At 36.5% G+C, this 16,395-nt stretch overlaps 2 protein-coding genes across 3 annotated transcripts; one reads left to right on the plus strand and one right to left on the minus strand.

Moving 5' to 3' along the window:
- Window positions 1-644: 644 nt before the first annotated feature.
- LOC109188304 (receptor-like serine/threonine-protein kinase ALE2) lies at window positions 645-5,863 on the plus strand. Of its 2 annotated transcripts, none has more exons than XM_019338923.1 (11): window positions 645-1,227; window positions 1,634-1,747; window positions 1,912-1,953; window positions 2,038-2,184; window positions 2,533-2,616; window positions 2,720-2,827; window positions 3,065-3,436; window positions 3,529-3,822; window positions 4,141-4,533; window positions 4,623-4,866; window positions 4,981-5,863. In XM_019338923.1, exons 1-11 carry the CDS (start codon window positions 1,146-1,148, stop codon window positions 5,636-5,638), a joined length of 2,538 nt encoding a protein of 845 aa, XP_019194468.1. In that variant the 5' UTR covers window positions 645-1,145; the 3' UTR covers window positions 5,639-5,863. The 2 variants fall into 2 exon arrangements, with proteins under 2 accessions (XP_019194468.1, XP_019194469.1); XM_019338924.1 differs by having other exon boundaries at window positions 1,915-1,953.
- Window positions 5,864-5,919: 56 nt separating this feature from the next.
- LOC109188305 (protein HOTHEAD) lies at window positions 5,920-11,232 on the minus strand. The gene is made up of 5 exons (XM_019338925.1): window positions 11,005-11,232; window positions 10,465-10,876; window positions 7,207-7,906; window positions 6,312-6,880; window positions 5,920-6,215 (listed from the first exon to the last, which is right to left on the minus strand). Exons 1-5 carry the CDS (start codon window positions 11,075-11,077, stop codon window positions 6,161-6,163), a joined length of 1,809 nt encoding a protein of 602 aa, XP_019194470.1. The 5' UTR covers window positions 11,078-11,232; the 3' UTR covers window positions 5,920-6,160.
- Between the last annotated feature and the right edge of the window lie 5,163 nt (window positions 11,233-16,395).

Consider the following 16,395-nt stretch of genomic DNA (forward strand, 5'->3'; position numbering starts at 1 on the left):
TTTGGTCTTTATTATTAGTTGCTTTTTATCTTCAAGTAAAGCAGCAAAAAAGAAGTTGTACACTTTGCCTTTCTTGAAGATGTGTGACAAGTCACATACATTACTATATTTTAACCATAAAATTTAAAGATTACAGTGTGTTTAATGCTAACTCAACCAATTTAAAATAATTACAAAATTACAAATTCTACTTTCAGTGGGAATATTCTATTAACCTTATTGATTTGAGTCGATTAGCTGTGCATAAACTGAGTTATCTCTTTGTGGTCTTTTACCGAGATCATATGGATGTAAAAAAAGTTTCTAATTTTTGATGACTTGAAAATATCTTTTTTCCATTTCTTATTGTCACAAGGCGAAATTTATTTAGTTTACATTCTTGAATAATAGTTGTGAATGAATGTATGATGATCTCAGATTATCTAATAGGCTAAATTCTTCTAGCAGTATCTTGAGTTGATATGCCACTGATGAGTGGTAGATATATTGTAATGATTTGAAAATTGGAATTTTTGGGTCTTAATCTTGACATTAACTTCCAATAGAAAATCATGGCAAGCATATTCAACAGTGACAACTAACACCAAATCACAGTTCTTCTATATTAAAGAGAGAGAGAGAGAGAGAGAGAGAGAGAGAATGTGAGTTCTTATTTTCTTAATTCCACATTTCTCTCTCTTGTCCCCACAGGAAAGTTCTTACTTGTACTGGGCAGTCTGGGCTGGCTCAAAGTGTAACCTTTTGTGTCTCTGCATTGATTAAATCTAGAGATATTTTGCTCACCCATGTCAATGAAGAGCTAAGAAGTTGCAATTCTAGTATTCCAGTCCTTGAAATTTCAAGAAATGAAGAGGTTTTGGAGAGTGTGAAGTATTGGGGCATTTGTGATTTCCCACCACCTAACCCTGTTTCTACTTCTTCATTCTCCACCAACACAACCGCCTCCTCATTACTGGGGTGGTACCATTTGTGGCTCTCATTTCTTAAAGCCACACACACATGTTCAGGCTCACTACATTGTACAAATCCATAATGTCTTTATTTCATGTTTTTCTTCTTGTCTGTAATGGTGGGTTGACAGTCCAAGAATGATTCCTGGGATTTGATCTTTTGCTGTTGTTCTCTTTCTTCTTTCTGGGGGAGATATGGTGGCACACCACAGATTCATGATGCTCAAGTTTTGTTTGGTTCTCCTCACTGCTTTCTCAGTCCCAGAATCTGCAGCAGGTTATATATACTGTTGTTTACTTGTAATTTCCTTGAAATATTGCTTTAAAATCCCAGCCTTTTCTTGTTTCTTAGCTTGAATTTGGCAGTTTTTTGAGTAATTGGGAATATGGGATCCTGAATTTGAAAGCTTTTTCATTAGATTACATGATAATGGATTTACCATCTCTTTTACCCTAAACAGTTTACTACTAGTTAGTGCAGAACAATAATGCTATTTACTGAATTCACACTAGCCATTGCTGCAAATGTATGCCTAAACTTGATCCTTATTGGCAATTTGAATTCATTTTAGGAGCAATATTTCTTGGTATACATCTTATTTTAGCACTGAAATGTATTATCAGTAGTTTAAGGATCAACTCTGATATGGAGTACTTATCAGTAGTTTAAGCACATATTGCAGGCTTTGATTTGCTTTCTTGGAAAGTGGGTTCAGTATTTCACCACTTCAAAGAAGCGATAAATGAAGCTGGTTATCATGTGACTGGAGGATCACGCCTAGTACTCTTGCAAGATGGTAACTTTCTTCTTTACTTGATAGGCCTAATAAAAGTACGCTATTGAAAGGAATGGCAAAGTTCAATTCATTTTGCTGGCTCTCGAGACGTACTTTTACCTCAAATTCTTTTATGTCAAATGCAATTTTTGGTGCTTAATATTGGTAATGTGTTGTTGCAATAGCAGTACCAGCATCGTCTCCTACATCGATTCCTCCAATTGAAGGTATGCAGATAATTAAAGCTTCGCCATTAGAGTTAATAAAATAAAACCGAGATCTGCTAATATTGCTGATTTGTTATTCTGTAGGGCCCAGTGCACCTTCTAAACCAGCTTTCGTCCGCCATGGAAAGAATCAGATGGATGGTTCTGCAACTTTTCCTCCAGTTTCATCCCACGAAAGCCATCAAACGAGAAACAAATTGAACAGCTATGCTCCTGAGCCAAGCTGGCAAGGTTATCACTACTGTTGAGCATATAATATAACATAAACATAAATGTGCAATCCAACTACCAGCTTAAGCTTTTAGTTGAGATGGAGCACATGCTTTAATTTGGTATCAGAGCCATGTCAAAGGTCATGGGTCGAATCGACTACGGTCCACGTGTTGCTTGGAGCCCATCAAAAGTATCGGCCCGCACACGTGAGGGGGTGTGTTGAGCATATAATATAACATAAACAAATCCAACTACCAGTTAAGTTTTTAGTTGAGATGGAGCACATGCTTCAATTACAACACTCGAGTTGCATTAGGCAATACTGCAATATCTGACACTATGGCTTCACATTCTCTTATGATGCAGAGCATTGGCCTTCAATCTCCCCGTCTCAATCTCCTTCATCCCTGGATTGGGGTTCAGCAACAGCTCCATCAAGCCATTTCACAGGTATGTGGATATGTGTAGAATCTCCTCGATTCTTCATCATCGTTTCAATTTTTAACCAATCATTAATGTATTTTGATCATGTCTGTGTCTGCAACTCTGCAAGTGCCTGCACCACAGCCAGCTCCTTCTCCAACTAGTCCTTTGAGAATGAACGAGATAACTCCACCGCCATTCCCAGTTTTGGCATTACCACCTCCACCTCCTAATCAAGGTACATAGACATTCATCCTTTGGTTACATGGAGAACTCCATATTTTTCATATATCTCAGACTAAGGAATATACATATTTATACAAGAAACTATATATATACTACCTAAGGTAAGGATCAGAACCTAATCCCTAAGAATATACACATTAATCACTAATATCATACTAAATATATAACACTCTTAAGGGAAGAACTGAAACTTTCATTAATGTCAACTGTGATTTGGTTTTACTTGCAGATTGTGCACCATTGAGGTGTACAGAGCCTCTAACCTACATGCCTCCTGGATCCCCTTGTGGTTGTGTATTGCCTATTAAAGTTGCGCTCCGCTTTAGTATTACCCTATATGCATTTTTCCCATTGGTCTCCGAGCTTTCTAAGGAAATTGCTTCCAGCATTTCATTAAATCAAAGTCAAGTACACATTAAGGGAGCAAACACTGTCAATCAGCAGCTCGAGAAAACCATTGTACTCATAAACTTGGTACCTGCTGATGAAAAATTCAGTGCTTCTGCTGCATTTGCGATCTATGATAAGTTCTGGAAGAGGGAGGTTTCCTTGGAGAACTCTAAATTTGGTTCCTATGAAGTGGCTTATGTTCTCTATCCAGGTTGTTAACAATATTAAGTTTTTTTTTTTTTTTTTTTTCTTTTCTTAAAGAAGGGTTAATATATAGGTAGTTTATGGGTTCCATTGTTGCAGGGTTGCCACCATCTCCTCCTGCATTGCCCTCATCTGGGGTTTCTGTTGATGACCTCCCTTATCCTACCAACGACAATAATGGAAGGACAATAAAACCTTTAGGAGTAGATGTACCAAGGATCGGGAAGAATGGCATCGGGAAAAATATGATCATCGTGATTGTTCTGTCGTCCGTGACAGCTTTTGTTGTATGTATAGGAGTTATTTGGATTTTGTGGCTAAAATATGGGTGCTGTACTTATCGGCCTGTGCAAACCCCACATGTTTTGATATCTTCTCAGGGGAAAACATCAGGTACGGAACTCTGGCAGAAACATGAAAGTCATGATTAATTGAATATTGGAAACTGGATATCTTGACCTTTGGTCTGGCTCTGATACCAAATTAAAGCATGTGCTCCATCTCAACTAAAAGCCTAAGCTGATAGTTGAATTGCACATTAATGGTTATATGCTCAACAAGCATTTTCATTCTATCTTTTGTTTGAATAACTGAATAAAGCTTGAAACTTTATAACTGTGCATGTGGTATTTAACTTGAATCTTTGTTTTACTTCCTTAATTTGTACCGTTATTCCTAGCTTTTCATACGTTGTTGTCTTAAACTATGCAGGTGCTGCTGGATCTATGCTGTTTGGGAGTAAGACTGGCTCAAGATCGATCTCGTTCAGTTCTAGCCTTCGAGCCTATGCGGGAACTGCCAAGATTTTCAGCACGAGTGACATAGAGAGAGCCACTGACAATTTCAAAGCCTCGAGGATCCTTGGGGAAGGTGGTTTTGGGCTTGTGTATAGTGGCGTCCTTGATGATGGAAGGAAGGTTGCAGTGAAGATTTTAAAGAGAGACGATCGGCAGGGCAGCCGTGAGTTGTTGGCAGAAGTCGAGATGCTAAGCCGGCTACATCATAGAAATTTGGTCAAATTGATAGGCCTCTGCCCCGAGGAACATTGCCATTGCCTTGTCTATGAACTTGTTCCTAATGGGAGCGTCGAGTCCCATTTACATGGTCAGTACAAGTCTGGTAAACTCGTGCATTTGGGACTTTTGCAGTTAATGTCTATATCTATAGATTTTTATTTATTTTTTTAATCACAGGAGTCGATAAGGAGGCTTCTCCGCTTGATTGGTATGCTAGAATGAAGATTGCATTGGGTGCAGCTCGAGGATTGGCCTATTTGCACGAGGATTCAAGCCCCCGTGTAATACATAGAGACTTCAAGGCAAGCAATATTTTGCTGGAGCACGATTTTACCCCAAAGGTTTCGGATTTTGGATTGGCTAGAGCAGCAATGGATGAGGGAAACCGACATATCTCAACACACGTTATGGGAACTTTTGGGTATGCATTATTTCATCATTATAGAGAAGTAGTAAACAGATATATTGTCGATTTACATTCTTTAAAATTCTGGGAACACTTTTATCTTAATCATGTTCAATCGTCTCATTAAAGGTATGTTGCTCCTGAATATGCAATGACTGGTCATCTCCTCGTCAAGAGTGATGTCTATAGCTATGGTGTTGTTCTTCTCGAGCTTTTGACTGGGCGAAAGCCAGTGGATTTATCACAACCGGAAGGTCAAGAAAATCTGGTTGCCTGGGCTCGTCCCCTCCTCACAACCAAGGAAGGTTTAGAAATGCTGATTGACCCGACTATAAGTTCAGATATCCCATTCGATAGCTTTATCAAATTTGCAGCAATTGCATCCATGTGTGTTCAACCAGAAGTATCTCACCGCCCATTTATGGGCGAAGTTGTTCAAGCACTGAAGCTGATTTGCAACGAGTTTGATGAGACAAAAGAGCCCGTGTCAAGAAGTTGCAGCCACGAGGACTTCTCGGGTTATATAGGCAGTAAACATGGTAGACAGTCGGGCGATTTTGTGGAAGCTTCACAGTTTTATGATCCCACTTTCGCTGCTAAGGTATCGTTATCAGCATCGGATTTAAAGAGTGCATCAACTAGACTTGAATTAGCGGAATCTGAGTCTTTTAGGAGGCAGTTTAACTCTGCTCCTTTGAAAATGGGAAGAAAAAGGAATTTCTGGCAACGTTTGAGAAGTCTGTCTAGCGGGAGCATGAGTGAGCACAGTTTTTCATCAGTACTATGATGAAACTCGACTTCTATTCTGCCTATGATGTTTTCTTACATATATGAACTGTAGACATTAGACAAGTTGTGTTCTTGCCAGGTCAAACCGTTACTTCCATGACTTCTGTTCTGGCTATGATGTTTTCTTCATAGCTTTAGACAAGTTGTGTTCTTGAATCTTTTACCGGGCTTTGTTCTAGATCTTGTAAACAGTCAAAATAAATGAAAGTTTCGAACTTTTTTCTGCATGCCCTCACCATGTACTAATTGAATCAGTTCTTTGTATTTGAGTTCTGCAGAGATACAAATGCTACTACCATTTCATTGCAGGAGATTTCAAGAAAACGAGCAAACATTCTGGAGATAAAATACGTATGGACGAAGCAGCAGAATACTGTTTTATAGCAAGCAATACTCTACAGACTACATTGAACCAAGTTGCCAACAATTACAGTGACTAGAACCACCCGAACATGATGCCAGACAAAACGCGGGATGGGTAAAAAAAATGCTTAGTCTAACTGCGAGGTGATTTGTGTCTTTACACGCCAGCTTTGTTCCCTAATCTGTGTCGTAGTATCTTCACTCCCATGTATCTGCATCGAAATTGGTTGCATTTAATGTAATGATATATATGAAGTTATTAGCTTTTCTTCCTGTTAAAGATTGTGTGCATTATTATTCAGACTAACCTGCCCATCATCAGGAGTGTGGCTTGAGGATTGGTGCCGGGGGATTCAGTGAGGGTGGAGCCATCAACCACGCGGAGCCTGTGGGTGCCAAGAACCCGATAATCGGGCCCCACGACCTTGCCAACGTGGCAGCCACCGTGGTAGTGCCAAATTGTGATGACAGTGTCTTTGCAGAACTGTTCCAGGGACTGAGTGTCATTGGTGTGTCTGGGGATGAGGTTAACGTTAGCTTGGGCGCTGATATTGAGCAGCCTGTCGAGCGTTTCCTTGTCGCATTGCGTGAAGTTGGAGAAGCGTTTGGACTTCACGATCTTCTCGACGATCCGGATCCCATTCACGCATTTCTTCAGATCATCCGGGTGGCTGAAGTAGTTGAAGGTGATAGCAGGGTTGTCCTCCACATTGGTGTTCTTGAGCAGAATCTGGCCTCTCGATGAGGGGCTCGCGATCTTTTCCAGTATGAATCCTCCCCTGAATGCTTCATGGGGAAGATCCTTCTTGCTTTTCCTGAATGCTTCCACTGCTTCCTTTGTTCTCTTCTTAGGTGGAATGGTTGAAAGCTGCCCTATCTGCATCCAGACAGTTCTCAAGAATCAGCATTTCAAGAACACTAGCAGAAACACGGTAAGTATTGCTTAATCAAGCTAAACATAGCAGAACTGCAGAAACACGAGCATTGTTAAGTATTCCAAGATTCCTAAATCGAGAAATTTCGAGTACTACTGACTCTGTTACAATGTAGTATCTGTTCATAACTGTTGAGCATATAACCATTAATGTGCAATCCAACTATTAGCTTAGGCTTTTAGTTGAGATGGAGCACACGCTTCAATTTGGTATAGAGCCAGACCAAAGGTCATGGGTAACCATTAATGTGTTGGAGTATATTACTGACCTCAGCGGAGGCGATGCCATGATGGCAGTGAATGCTATCCTGGGACTGTCCAAACCCGCTGCTAGCTTCGATGTACACCCCCATCTTGGGAATTCCCACAGTCTCGATGAGCGAGGGAGGGACGTGTTGTTTCAAGGGGACGAAGATGGTGTTGAGAGGGTTATCAGACATCTCCTTCCCCACGTTTTCGTTGTCAAGAACCACAGGTATGTTCAGCTTCTGCAGTTCAGCTTTTGGTCCAATCCCACTGAGCATCAGAAGCTGAGGGCTCCCTATTGCTCCACATGACACTATAACTTCACTTCCCCTCTTTCTCGACAGAAATGCTTTGTGCTCATCCCCGTTTTCGTCTTTGAAGATGGCTCCCACAGCCCTCGGCTTCTTCCCCGATGATGTGTCGAACATGATTTTCTGCACTGTTGCATACACCAGAACCTCAAGATTTGCAGGGTTGGCTGATGACAGCAGCTCTGCAGCGGTGTGGCGCCGCCCGAACCTGTCGAAAATGGTGCCTCCAACTTTGGTTCCATAGATGTGGTCATATGTGAAGCCATTGAAAGGTGAAATCCCAACTTCTAGCAGCCCATCCCTGAATGCTTCTTGCCATGATGTCAACTCTGGCTTGTGAACTATCTGCTTCTCTACCCATGGGTAGGATTCATTCACCAGCTTTGCATCCCACCCTGCTTTCTTGATATAACTACAAAACCATAAACAAATATGTCATAGCGCTTTTAGTTCACACCGAAAACATTCTGATTTTGTATCAGAGCCGACTTAAACTAAAGGTCATGGGTTCAAACTGACTACCAACTATATATCAACCTGACTAGGTCATGGGTCTGAATTTCCATGACTACCAACTACGGAGTATCAATCAGGTCATGGATCTGAACATTCACGTACTATAACTACAAATTATCATCTAGGTTATAAGTTCGAACCTCCAAGACTACCAGGTTATCAATTTAAGGCCCTGTTTGGTAAAATAGTTAGTTTATAGGTCAATTTTAACTTATTTGACCATTATTAGTTGTTTGACTTGGTTTAAAAATCAATATAAGTGTTTGGTTAATTAGCTTTTTGTACTCCAAAATGCTAAAATTTAAAAAGCTACTCAAATCAACTTTTTCAATTAACTTTTTGAGAAAATAAATTATACCAAACAGTTATCAGCTAACAACTAATTTACCAAACACCTTTCTATAATCAGCTAATGTTATTAGGTAGTTATACCCTCTAATTAACACAATCAGCTTACAGCTAACAACCATTTACCGAACATGGTCTAAAGTGTACCACGATCTTGAATTATGCTAAATATGTACCTAGCATGCAAAAAAGGGAAAAAGTTATATATATAACTGAATTCTCATGTTGTGGCTGAGATGATAAGACATAAATGAGGCCTCGTGGGGGGTTGTTGGGGTGGTGTAATTGAGCAGTGGTGGGCCCAGTTACATATACATATGCATACATACATCAGATACACACACTGCACATACAATAACCACAAATATATGTACGTACTCCCCACTGATTCTCTACCCCTCACTTTGGGAGAAGAAAAGAAAAAGGCCAATAGGAACAGAAATTTGATACCACATGTCACACCAACAACATAGTACAACACAATTAATTGACAATAAAACTGTGGTAGCTATCCTCTTCTTAATTATTTAATTTAATATACACAGGAAAAGCAGGAGGAGAGCCATAAATATTCTGATTTCAACAAGTACATACTACCCAAGTAATTATCAACACCCCATAAATTCATCCAACCAATCACAGGTACTGGTGTTTTCCTGGGGGGCCTCTACTTACAAAAATATAACTTATTATCAAATTATGACCTGTTTGGTAACATAGTTAACTTATCAGACAATTTTAGATTATTTGATCACTATTAACTGTTTAACTTGGTTTAACATTCAATATAAGTGTTTGATTAATTAGCTTTTTGTAACAACTCATTTTTTCAAAATGCTAAATTTTAGATTATTTGATCACTATTAACTGTTTAACTTGGTTTAACATTCAATATAAGTGTTTGATCACTATAAATTTTGTAACAGCTCATTTTTTCAAAATGCTAAAATTCAAAAAGTTGTTAAAAATTTTTTTTTGAGCAACTTTTTGAGAAAATCATTTTGTATGTAATTAGCTATCAGCTAACAGTTAATTTATCAAATATCTGATATCAACTACTCAAACCCACTAACCTAATCAGCTAACCGTGTTACTTAATTTTTAACTATTTGACTCATGTCATGTATATGATGAGGACATGTATGTCCACAGGAAATGAATGAGAAATGTGATTGTGTAATACATATTGTTGTGACTTCCGTGAACAAATTAAATTAATTTTGATTGGATGCTATGTATATATCATGTATGTATACATTAGGGTTTGGTCACAAACAAAAAGGATTGATAGTTTTTTGCATGTCAAGTTGCATGGGAATTTAACCGTATCCCAACCAAGTTGATCGGACAATTGGTTGTTAATCCTAAGATTTCAAATTTGATTCCATACAAAATTGTCTATTGACATTTTCGATTAAAGTTAGTTACGTTGAACATATTTCACCTAAACTAAACCACGATTGTGGACTTTCACATAAGACGGATTGAACTAATAACAACTCCCCTTTACATGCACATGTGGTGTTAGAATTGAGAATGGAACGGACCACGATAATATGTATTCTTCAATGTTTTTTTTCTTTTTCTTTTTCCTCATAACCAAATAATGGACTCACATTTATGGTTGGAAGCCACCGTTCACCGTTCACCGACCAAACCCCAATACACCCCACCTTCCCCCGGCAACAAAAATAAAACAAGTAACTTAAAAAAAAAAAAAAAATTAGTGTCACGTTATCTTTCTTTTACTAATATACATAAATGAGATTTTAATTAGAATTAATTAATGGGTATGAAATTGTAATAAATAAAAAGAGTGAAGAAAATTCTTTAGCATATTAAAAAAAAAAAAAATAGTACTTTTGGTTCCTTTAATTGTGGTCCAGAGACTGTTGATCAGAATTAGATTATTAATGAAGTGGTGAATTTGATATGAGTTTTATTAAAACATTCAGAATTAAATATGATATTTTACTAAAAATTTAAAAACTTAAATTTACTACACAAATAATTGAATCATTACAAGAACTAAAAATGTCTCTTTTTTAAATTTTTTGGATAATATAATTTTTTAAGGATAAATTAGAAATATATATATGTAGATACCTTGGGCTAGCTCTAGTGTAGAAGCCGGCGTTGATGCAAGTCCCGCCGCCGAGAACTCTGGCCCGGGAATTGAAGACGCCGTCGGTGGAGACGAAGACCTGTGAGGCGGACGACGGCGAGGTGTCGGCCAAGGTGATGTGGAAGTTCTCCATGAACGACACGTTTGAGTTGGCAAACGGCACGCCGCCTCTCTCCAGCAGCAGAACACTGAAGTTCTGCGACAGCGTGGCCGCCAATGGGCACCCCGCCGTGCCGCCGCCCACTATAATGTAATCATAATCCCTGTTCCCGCCGCCACCCACGGCGGCGTTTGACGACGACGATGACGAGGAGGAAGCGGCGGCGGAGTACGAGCTGGCATATTTTATGAATGGGTATTTATCATTCCAGAAATAATTATTATTCTCTCTCCCTGCAACACACACAATATAATATAATCGCCATTGCAGATCGGATCAGATTATCAGAAGCTTTAATTATAACAGAAAACATATATATATGATTAGAGTGAGAGAAGATGAGAAGAGAATATAATGTAACCTCGGCAAGAAGTGATGGCGCATAGAAGCGAGGAGACCAGAAGAAGTAAAAGAGGATGCCCAACCGCAGCCATGGACGACAGAACCCACAGACAACCTCAGAAAACACCAATCTATCTCTCTCTCTTCAAAGTGGCTTACGTTGGTTGGCCTTGTTTTCTCGTGTATCTAATTTTCATACATATATACACACACCCTCTAATGTTAGTTGAAACTCGAGTTATATATATAATTATACACACACACACATATATATATACTCATCAGTAGCCCTTTGGCTGCCAGCTAGCAGCAATCCTTCTCCGTATTCTCGTACCACCTCAATACTACACTACTTTCAGTGTTATACTTTAAAAAAAAACAATTTAATTTAACTCGAATAATTTTTAAGTGAGTGCTAATGCAATTGAAAGGTTGAAAAATCGTTTTCAAAAAAAAAAAAAAAAGTTGAAAAATCGATTCTCGTATTTCATGTTAAAGAATTTTGGTCGGCCGGATTCTGATTAATTGGTAGTTAGGCAGTTAATTAACTACTAAAGCGAAATGGATGGTGTGATTATAAATGTGCACGTGATCGCAATCGATAATTGTCGCAAGAATTTGGTAAGTTGAGGAATCAGCCATCTACCCATTAAGTAACAAAAACTTTAATTTGTGAAAAAAATTGTTGTGACTATTTAAAGGTGTCCCCTTGTAATTCTAGTTAATAAAGAATAATATATAATGATATAAATCAATTTATGTTATTTATAATTGACCAGTCTACGCTACTCTGACTTATTCAAATCAAGAAGATCAATAAATCAATCTCGACACAACAATCGTCTGACCAGGGTTAAGTTGCCACCATACACTAACTAAAACTTTACGATCTTGAAGAAGCATTCTGACTTAAGACCAATGTTTTAGAAGGCGCTAAACGCTAGTCAGGCGCTTAACGCCTAGAACACTTAGGCGGCTGAGTAATAATAAAAAGAAAAAACATTATTATTGGTATCGTAAGAAAAATGGCAAAGACAGGGTGGAAAAGGAGATGAAGTAATGGTTGATGTGCATTATCTTGGGGAGATAGAATTAAATGTGGAGGAAAATCCAAATGGAAATTGATCCATCTTATTTAATGTAGAAATGAATGCCCACAGTTGGGGGGCTCCATCCATCCATCCATCCATCGTATGAAAGATTGGTGGCCGTTGGATTCCATTATTTTATTAACAAAAAATTAAACTTTAATGCATGTATGTTATTATACCTTTGGATCGGAATACATTCTCAATTCTCATGAACTGTACGTTTGGTCTGTCAACTTATTACGCTCAGCTACGTGAAACTGGACAGCTCACTACGCCAGCCTATATATGTAGCGGTGGAGCTTCTACATAGTTCTTAATTCTTATGCATTGCATGTCTCAGATAACAACTTAATTGTATTTTGATAATTCACAAATAATTCATGAATATGATCAAAATTATTACAATAACATTTTCAAATAAATTACTTATATGGTGTGTTTGAAAGATTTCTAATCAGGGGAGAATCAATCTTAATTAACTTGTGAATTTGTGAAGGATTGCACTGTAACCACTACATGATTGCACTGCTACAGTCCCAGACATGCTTGAAGAATCTTGCAGTGTAATTATATCCGGATACTGTGTAAATATGTAGTAAATGCCGTGCAATTCTTTACAAATTCGCAACATAGTCACCTCAACAGTTAAATCCGTCGCACAGAGCCTTGTTAGCGTGAGTTACCTAACTCTTATATGTAGTTTGTGAACAATTGAAGGACAACAAATGATGATGGTATATATATAATTGATAGACCAAAAAAATCATATATTTCTCAATAATTTAGGAAAGAAAATTTTATTTATTTTTGCTTCTTGTTTCTTTTTTTTTTTTTAAATATATACATACATACATATATATATATATATATATATATATATATATATATATATATATATGACGTATATACAAAGTTGGAGAGAAAAAAATAATTAATATCACAACGTCATAAGTTTAATTATTGCTAATACCCTTTCAGTTAAGCATGTCATACTTACATAGTCTTCTTAATGCAGTTGATCTTTAATTTCATGTGTAATTTACAAACTATTACATATGATGACTGAGATTTACCTAATACACACTCTCGCGTAATATAATGGTAGTGAGTTTACCTCTTATCATATTATAAATGTTTTTTTTTTTTTTAAATTTTAAAGGAGAACATACATGTGTGTGTGTGTGTGAGGCGGCATTCGGTTAGTAAATTGTTGTCGTTAAATGAATTGAAGTTGATATAAATGTTATCTAAAATTCACATGCCCAATCTATTGTTAGCTAGCTAGGTTTCAACCAAAATAACATATATATTTATATATACAGCTAGCTGCGTGCGCTGTTAGTTAGAGTAGGTGCATGAACTTTCATATAGGCCCTGTTTGGTAAAAAATTGGCCTATAGGCTAATTTTAGCTTATTTGACCACTATTAATTGTTTGATTTAGTTAAAATATCAATATAAATGTTTGGTTAATTAGCTTTTTGCAACTCCAAAAGGCTAAAATTTAAAAAGCTACTCTAAGCAATTTTTCAATTAGCTTTTTAGGAAAAGGAATTATACCAAACAGCTGTGGGTTAATTTACAAACACTTTTCTACAATCAGCTAATGTTATCAACTATTTATACCCTCTAATTAACACAATCAGCTAACAACTAACAGCTATCAGCTAACAGCCATTTTACCAAACAGGGCCATAATCGATGATGAACCTGTAAAACAAGCTACAAATTAATGTTACTCTGCTCCAATTTAATGTTTATTTAAATCATTATATTAAAGGGTTTATTTGGTACATATATACACGGTTATTATTTATGTATGTAATTTTTATCACTGCAATGAAAATATTATTTTTTGATATCATACTAAAATCACGCACTTACTCATTAATGGACTCTGGTGATGGTATGTTTGGGGGAGTTATTTATGGTTTTTGCTACTTTGTCTATCATACATTATCGGAGGTAGTTTCTACAAATTAAACCCACCACCGTTTCTTCAGAGCTAGGGTTATTTCATATGACTGTTTGGGTATCCCCGACCAAATAATTATAACATGTTCTAGCTGCGGGCTATTGGGTAGGTGATGGGGTTAAAATTTCAACTTGTTTTTCAACCAATTTTAACTTTTAACCCAGCCAAACTGGCTTCTCATTTAATCACCACCTATAACATTGAATGCAAGTGACTTGACACAATTAAGTACCATTATATTGCATATCAAGTTTGAAATAAAGGAGATCATTTCATGTTTGAATACCCTTCTTCACAGTGAGATGAGACGATCGAATGGCCCAGAATTGAACTGCCATTACTAGATGGGATCAGATCACCAGCCTGTATATAACCAAATCCACACATTCAAGAACCCTATATATATATACTTGTCATCATAACTTTCCTCTTTGCATTAAAGTGGTGCTGGACCATTGACTAAAATTAGGGTTTTTCGAGTTATTCCAATTATTTGTTATTCTTGATATATCGTATATATTAATGTTGTGCATGTTTTTTTAATTAGTTTTTATTTCTATGTTGTTTTATGTTGATAAAGATCGGTGGTGATGGATAAGTATTAGATCATATAATAAAAATGATAATACGTGTAACCGTAAATAATGTACATGTGTGTATAAGTAGTATATATTTCTATAGCTTTTATTTTTGCATTAATGTGGTGGTGGACCATTGACTAAAATTAGAGTTTCTTGAATCTTGAGTGACAAACTATTTGTTATTCTCACGCATCGTATTAATGTTGTGTTTTCTTGTTTTGTTTATTAGTTGATTCATATATATGCTGATAAAGATTGATGATGGGAAAGCTAATTACGTTACATATTATGGGCCAACCTACAATTAAGTTGATCAGACACTTAGTTTAGTCAAATGCAATATTTCTAATTCGACTCTTCTTAAGATTTTTTTTTTTTTTTTTTGTCAGACCATAAGATATCCTTAGTAGACCTTAACTGTAAGAGACACATTTAAATTCGTACTATACTCAAACTAATCCTGGCCAGATTGGTGTTTCTATACTAGAGGGGATTCAAACTCTTAACGGAAACCCTTAACTACTACTTAAGCGTATGCACTGAGTGAATTCTACTCATATGTAATAACTCGTAAATCACACTAAGAAAATCATATACAACGAACTCGATCGAGAGAACGTTGGCAAGAATCAAACTCGTGGTGCATTAATTTGGTCTTAGAAATGAACAATGGAATTCATAGCATTGTCCATTTGTCCCTACTTCCGCCTTTCCATTTTTTTTCCATCTAATTTCAACATTCGCCCATCCCATTACCTACCCAACTAAAATTATATTGTTCCCAATTTATATTTTCTTATCAACAGATTGATCCATTCCATGTTACTCCTTTTACGTGATTCCATCGGGTTAAAGAGTTTCACTTCAAATAATTTTGATAATATCTAAAACTTTAAATTAATCTAAATTAGCATTCAAAAAAATTGATCTAAATTAACACACTATAAATTAATATTACAAGGTTATAGTACGCATAGAAAGGTATAACTCATCAAGGCCGAATAATATATTATTATTATTATTATTATTATTATTATTATTATTTATTAAATTCTAAATTATCTTATGCACAATATCCATTATAATTTTCACTGTTTGATTTTTGAAAAGAATTTTCACTGTTTAATTAACTCGTTTTTGTTTGGTTTTGAATATTTATTAGAATATGACTTGTCATAGGGCGTATAGCCCGTAAATATTTACTGCAGTTATCAGGGCCGGGCTGCACCTACTATGCCATAAATTATAGTACTACAAGTCTGCAACACTTAAATTAACAAGCTTTATAAGACTATCTTACTCAAATGAATAGAATCTGACTCTCGTATCAACTACCAAAATGTCACGAGTTTATTTCTTACCAATACTTTTTCGATTGAGTGCGTCAGACATAATCCAACCGAATGTGTGGCTTGCGGAATTTCTCGTAATATGTGTGGGACTAATCCAACCGAATTTCAGTCAAGGATAATTTTTTTTAAGGATAGGATATTGTTGTATCCACATGAATTCAAATTCTTGATTGCATGCTTAAATTGGTAAGGATTTTAATTTTATTTATTACTCACGTATTTTAATCTAGCCTATATTTATAATCCATTTAATATCACATGCTTGTTAGTTTCCTTTCAATGATAGTTGCCAGCCACCATTGCCAACAAATATGTGGGAAGTAGTGGTACGGTCACATCCATTAACTAATATAAAATATTTTTTAAAAAATGGTAGTTGAGTGGATTAAAAATAATTTTTATACAAAAAGAT

The sequence above is a fragment of the Ipomoea nil genome, unplaced genomic scaffold (genome assembly GCF_001879475.1).
Source record: "Ipomoea nil cultivar Tokyo-kokei standard unplaced genomic scaffold, Asagao_1.1 scaffold1421, whole genome shotgun sequence".
In the NCBI taxonomy this organism is placed as follows: domain Eukaryota; kingdom Viridiplantae; phylum Streptophyta; class Magnoliopsida; order Solanales; family Convolvulaceae; genus Ipomoea; species Ipomoea nil.

Bases quoted from the DNA above. Each gene is read 5' to 3' on its own strand.
- LOC109188304 (XM_019338923.1), top strand. From the start codon at position 1,146: ATGGTGGCACACCACAGATTCATGATGCTCAAGTTTTGTTTGGTTCTC. The intron at 2,828-3,064 runs GTACATAGACAT...TTTTACTTGCAG, and splicing joins ACCTCCACCTCCTAATCAAG to ATTGTGCACCATTGAGGTGT. The intron at 4,867-4,980 runs GTATGCATTATT...GTCTCATTAAAG, and splicing joins CACGTTATGGGAACTTTTGG to GTATGTTGCTCCTGAATATG.
- LOC109188305 (XM_019338925.1), bottom strand. From the start codon at position 11,077: ATGGCTGCGGTTGGGCATCCTCTTTTACTTCTTCTGGTCTCCTCGCTT. The intron at 10,877-11,004 runs GTTACATTATAT...TGTGTGTTGCAG, and splicing joins CGCCATCACTTCTTGCCGAG to GGAGAGAGAATAATAATTAT. The intron at 6,881-7,206 runs GTCAGTAATATA...GTCTGGATGCAG, and splicing joins ATGGCATCGCCTCCGCTGAG to ATAGGGCAGCTTTCAACCAT.